Source organism: Myripristis murdjan, chromosome 13 (assembly GCF_902150065.1).
Source record: "Myripristis murdjan chromosome 13, fMyrMur1.1, whole genome shotgun sequence".
Taxonomy (NCBI): Eukaryota; Metazoa; Chordata; class Actinopteri; order Holocentriformes; family Holocentridae; genus Myripristis; species Myripristis murdjan.
This window is the reverse complement of record NC_043992.1, coordinates 40,870,786-40,876,800: the sequence shown is the minus strand read 5'-3', so window position 1 is coordinate 40,876,800 and position 6,015 is coordinate 40,870,786. Positions and strand designations below refer to the sequence as shown.

Sequence of the window (6,015 nt, the reverse complement as noted above, 5' to 3'; positions counted from 1 at the left end):
AGCCATGGTTTTTTTGTGTTGTTTTTTTGGTGTGGGGTTGGTGGAGGCTGGGTTAAGACAGTTAGTTTAAGGGCAGTGCTTTTTCCTGTACAGGAAATTCAACGTATACATGAAGCAGGGCAGTGTTGTCCAACGCGCTCCCATCAGCCAACGCCTCGACACACTGGAATGCTGGGTAAGTGTTACCACGACAACTGGGATCTGCAGCGTGTCCGGGCTGTGGAGAGCACGCTGATGTCACATCTGGATGATCTCAATTTTTTATTATTATTTTTTAAGTCAGAACACTTGAAAGTAACTTGAAGTAGGAAGAAACTGAAGTTGGGGGCTGAACCTGAAGCCCTGACAGTTTAACTGCTCACCGCTGATGAGAACCCTGTGTCACACCCACTTGGATGTGATGCTTCCACTGCAGCCTCAATCTAATTAAAAAACAAAAACAAAAACAAAAACAAAACAAAACAAAACAGCATATCTGACTCAAGCTGCAGCTAAAACTCTGGCCTGGTCATACACATGAAGGCTGGGATCAGACTGGATGCGCTGACAGGAACGAGTGGCGTCTTTTTCTAGTTGTTTTCAGTGGGGCTGAAGCGTTCTGCCAGCTGCCGCTTCCATTCAAAAACACAGAAAAACACGAGTTGAAAGTGATCTTATTGTTATACGCTCCTGCATTGCGCGTCATCCTTCGCTGTCCAATTGGATGAAAACAGAGGCGAGTCTCGGTGTGGTGTTTTCCCATGTCGGCAGTTGTTAAAAAATGAAACTGGAGGAGAATTTGGTCGTAGTCGTGACGGCCGACCCCGAGCTGTACGATTTATCAAACTGTGACTACCATGTTGAAAACAAGGCATGGCAACAAATGACTGTCACAATTGAGCAAAATGGTAAGTCACTAAAAATCACAAGACTGTTTACCATCGCTGCTGCCATCTTCAGCTAATTTAATTTGATTATCTGCCCATCTGGTGGACACCAAATGCACTTGCAGGTTTTTAATTTAGATTTTTTTTATAGTTAAGTCAGGGGTTGTTGTTCTGTTTGGTTTGTTGTAAACTTGTGCGCCTGTGAAGCCCTTCGAGACTGTAAACATGATTTTGGGACCTTGAATTGAATTGGCTAACTGTCACTGGTCAGCATTAGCTGTTGAGTTGTTGTGTACGATAGCAAAAGCCAAAATGTGCTTGTGTTAGTTTTTTGTGGCTCCTTCTCCAGAAGAGCCAGAACATGCTCTCTAACATGCTGCTTGACAGGTGGGAAAAAACAGACGCCTCGAGAAACACCACAGTTCGCTTCACCTGTGCTGACGGCGAATTGTTTCGGATCCAGTAAAAATCCTCACCACCTTCTGATTCCAGCTTCACCGACATCATCAAGACTCTCAGACTGCCTTCCTTCTCTCTGTTCACGTCTTTATAAAATTAATACTTTGGGGTTTTTTTGGCTGCTGGTCAGACTAAAGAAGATGTTTGAAGGCATCACTTTGGGCTCTGACCACTTCCCATCAGACTTTGTCATGATTTGAAACTAAATGACAAGGCAGTTGACCAAAGAATGAACTTAAAAATAGATGAAGATGTTCAGTTGCAGCCGTTGAATCTGCACTGAAGGTTTTATGATTTACGGTCAAACATGAGCGTGTGAACTCTTCAGCGTGACGTCACCGTCCTCTTCTGCTTCTTCCTTGCAGCTCAGAGGCTGGAAGCTTCCCAGTTCCCGGGTGTCCTGAACGCACCGCGAGTCTCACACATGAACAGGCTGACAGGAGGAGAGGAGGAAGCCTGCGGCCTCGTCAACTCGTCTGCAGCTGTGCTGGATAGATTATGATATATATATAAACACACACACATATATATAAATGTCCTTTATATCTGACTGATCATGCATCTGTGTCTGTCCGGCAGTCCATCCAGCCATCTGTGTTTCTGTCTGATCTTTGGCCTGATGTTAACTACATTCCCACAGGAAAAGACTTTTAAAAAAAAAAAACAAAAAAAAAAACCCTCTAAGATCTGATCTCTTTACTGCAGGGGGAACCATCCAAACCATCAGAAACCACAAAGGGTTAAAAATCTGTTTTTGGCATAAAAATCGATGAAATGAATAATCAACTGCCACTTTCAAAGGTGAGTTTGTAAACTCGGTGCTCAGCGTGTTCATCACCGCCCAAACAGTTCAGATCAGACTGTTCTCCCGTTCTGTGGAAACTAAAAAAAAATAGATATATATATGAATGATTATTAATTTCAACATGCAAAGACATTGTTTAACCCTTTGTCACTCAAACCTGACATTTTCATTGGAGGTTAAACGTGGAAAAAAAAACATCACATGTGATTCACAAAGAGTTAAACGTCTGACTTTTTCTGGTGCTTTGTAATACCCAATAACGAGTAATTAATATCCAGTTAATGAAACAATCATTAATAATCAGACATAGATGAAGCTAGGGAGAGGAAGCTGCTGTAATACTGAGCTGAGGGTCCCTCCTGCCTGATGACATCACCAGGTAGTCGCAATGCCATTGGTCAGACAGGTAAGTAGACCCCGCCCCTTGCAGAGGGCCTCGCAGCAGCGCGGCCTGAGCAAAACTTTTCGACACGTGTTTTCTCAGCATGAACACCATCTATAATATCATATCAGATTATAACACAGATCAGCAGACTGTTTTCTAACGTTAGCATGCCTGGACAGGGAAGGAGGAGACTCAGAATCACATGTGCTTGGACTGAAACGCAGCATCAGACACACCGGACGCGTCGCCGTCAGACGAGGACGAGGAGGGGCCGCAGGCGATCAGAACCACCGTTTCCTCCATCCGACTGTATGTATGTCAGAATATTTAGATAGAGACGACTCCCCATTTCAAACAGAGAGGAATCATGAACTTGCTACCACGTCCATGCAGTGAACTGGATACTAACAGTTGAGAAACCCAACGCGCGCTTTCCCCCAAAATGCATTGCAACTGGAACGGTTGGTGAGGACGCCAGGCATTGCACTGAAGGCGAAAGAAACTTCCAGTGCGGCGCAACTCCGCGGCACATCCGGTGCATCTGAGGCATTACTCAACAGTGTCAATAATATAATTTTTTTATGTTTCGTGTCGGTGATTCCAGAAACGATCAGGATTCACAAAATCTCTGCTCTGAAGACTTTGTGGGGTCTGACTGTGAAAGCACCACAAAGCCAGGAGAGGGAGGATGCATTCACCAGATTATTATTATTATTATTTTTTTTATCACATGCTTTCTCTCCATTTCAGACCTGAACTGGGAGCGGGTTGTGCAGTAACTATCACCATCAAGTACAAACAAAAACCAGAGAGCAGGACCTTATCTCACAGTTCATTTTGTTTCCTCGGCAGTGTCTGCAACAAAAACCTCCCTGTCCCGCCGCTTTAACCCACCAGAACGAACTGAAAGAGGAACAGAACAAGAAAACCTGTGGCAGCGCAGGACAGAAAAACAAACTTAAAGAGACATTTTGATCGTCGAATAAAACTCTCGTCTCTGATTGGCTCAGAGCAACACAGAGAAGCAGGGTGCCAAAGTGCCGTTTGCATTCATCGAAACAGAAGAAGAAGAAGAAGTGAAGTTTCTACATGGCTTAAAGCTTCGGAGTTCTCAGCGCTCGACTCGGAAACATTTTAAACGCCGTCGTCGGCGAAGATGATGATGATGGTTTACGATAGTGATGACGAAGAGCGGATGTGCTAGCCTCCCGGCGCCACTCAGCAGCGCTTTTTGCATAAAATGTAAATTCATCACCAACATCCTGATTTGCTTTTTCAAATCCCCAACCCCCACCCACACCTTATTATTTTTTATTTTCTCTAAAATATTTCATCACAGGCAAGATTTTTTTTTTCATTTGTGTTAACTTCTTTTTTTCTTTGTTTTTTTTTTGTCGTCTTCGTCGTCGCTGTTGTCGCTGACATCGTTGTCGTCGTCACGGTTGTTGTTGTGGTTGTTGTGGCTGTTGTTGTTGTTGTTGTTGTGGCTGTTATGGGCAGCAGGGGGCGCTGCAGCTACGAGCCGTCCTGCTCTGTACAGTCCTCCTGCTGCTCCTCCTCGTCTCCCACCTTCTCCCCTCCGTTCAGCATCAGGCTCCCTGAGTCTTTCCTCGTCTTCTCCTCGATCTCATGCAGCGACGGCTCCTTGTACATACACACTGAGGAGAGAGAGAGGCACACGCTGTTAACCCTGCAAGCCCCGCCCACACGCCCTCACAAGAAATTACGTATCATAATTGTAATAATACGGGTTTTCTGGACATTTTCCCTATTTGTCTATTTATTTATGGAATAATTCTTTATCTTTCTTTCTTTGAATCTTTTCTGTTTCATTTTCATTATCAGATTTCTTAGACATGTCCATGATATGATCTGAATCTGCCAAGGAGGAATTTGTGATCCACTTGTGATCCAAGGCAGCACTCAGGTTTAACAGGAAGGGGAAGGAGTCAAGGAGACAGAGGCAGGGATGGAGGGATGCAGAAAGGAAGAGAGTGCGGGGGTGAAGAGAAGAAGATGAAAAGAGGAGAAGGAAGAGAGGAAGAAAGAAGAGAAGAAGGGGGAATGCGATAGTGGAGGGATATTTGTGAATAAATTTAGAGGAGAAGACAGGAAGTGATAGGGTATGGAGAGAGAGAGAGAGAGAGAGAGAGAGAGAGGGGGAGAGAGAGAGAGGAACAGATGAGAGGAGATGAAAGCAGAGCCTGAGCGCCGGCTTCGTGTTTCCAGTTAAACCTCCATCTGTGATATTAGAGCTTCACTTTGTCCTCAAACTCAGAGGAAGTCAGCGAGTCGCACTTCCTGCAGGACGACCGCTGCTAAACTTCAGCCGGTTCACGTCCAGACGCGCCTCAGCGGGACGCCGTCGTGTCGGAGCGGCTGCAATCCCACCTCCTGCGTTTCCACGGTTACTCTCCTCCTGCTGCAGGCAGTTTGAGGCGCATCACAGCTGGACTGCCTGCCTCCTTAAAGCACTGGTCCCCAACCCCAAAACTCAAACCCATCCCGTCCTGTCTTGTCCCGTCCCATCTTGTTCTGCCCCGTCCTGTCCTGCCCCACCCCGTCCCGTCCCGTCCTGTCCTGTCCCGTCCCATTACGTCACATCCTGCCCTGTCCTGTCCTGTCCCGTCCTGTCCTGTCCCATCCTGTCCCATCATGTCCTGTCCTGCCCAGCCCCGTCCTGTCCTGCCCAGCCCCGTCCTGTCCTGCAGGTTTCTGCCCCAGCTCTACTCCTGCACATCTGACCCAGTTAGGGCCCATGCACCTTCCTGCATGCCCTGTTCAGGTAGATCTGTTTCAACTAATCAGACCAGTCAATGAAACAAAAACCTGCAGGACAGGACAGGACGGGACAGGGCATGGGGACTGGGTGACTGGGCTGGGAACCACTGCCCTAAAGAATCACTGAGAGCCTCCCAGTCACATTCACTGGATTGCATTCTGGTCTATGGATGCTGCAGTGTTGCATTCTGGTCTATGGAGGCTTCAGTGTTGCATTCTGGTCTATAGCGGCTGCAGTGTTGCATTCTGGTCTATGGAGACTGCAGCTGGGAGGGACCGACACCAAAACTGGACGTTTCCCGGCCGAAGTTTTAGATCACTGGAAGAATTTATGGTATTGTAATGTTGTAGGAAGTGTGTGAGTGTGTGAGTGTGTTAGAGTGTGTGTGTGTGTGTGTGTGTGTGTGTGTGTGTGTGTGTGTGTGTCTCACCCTCGATGGGTCTGGGGACAAAGTGTGCGCTGGGTTTGGTTTTCTTCACCCGGTTTCCCTTCATGATGACTCCGTCCTTGTTGAGGCCGAGGAACCAGGCGCGGCCCGACTCGTGCTGCCGGTACAGCGTGGACGAGTAGATGACGTAGTAGTTCTCGAACACCGACTCCTTAAACTTACACTCTGCTGTGAAGATATCCTGGTGCACGCGCACACACACACACACACACACACATACACACACACATAGGAAAAACAGAATGTGTTGATGAAAATCAGCATGAGGGA

The 6,015-nt window shown here is 46.8% G+C and overlaps 1 protein-coding gene across 2 annotated transcripts in view; it reads right to left on the bottom strand.

The window, feature by feature from the left end:
* Positions 1-3,925: 3,925 nt before the first annotated feature.
* Positions 3,926-6,015, bottom strand: part of LOC115370084 (fibroblast growth factor 12-like) — a 76,668-nt gene continuing 74,578 nt past the window's right edge. For both annotated transcript variants that reach the window (XM_030066915.1, XM_030066914.1), the window contains exons 4-5: positions 5,728-5,926; positions 3,926-4,173 (exon numbers count right to left, since the gene is read on the bottom strand). In XM_030066915.1, the coding sequence (XP_029922775.1) occupies positions 4,031-4,173; positions 5,728-5,926 (342 nt within the window). In that variant the 3' untranslated portion in view covers positions 3,926-4,030. The remainder of the gene's footprint in view (positions 4,174-5,727; positions 5,927-6,015) is intronic.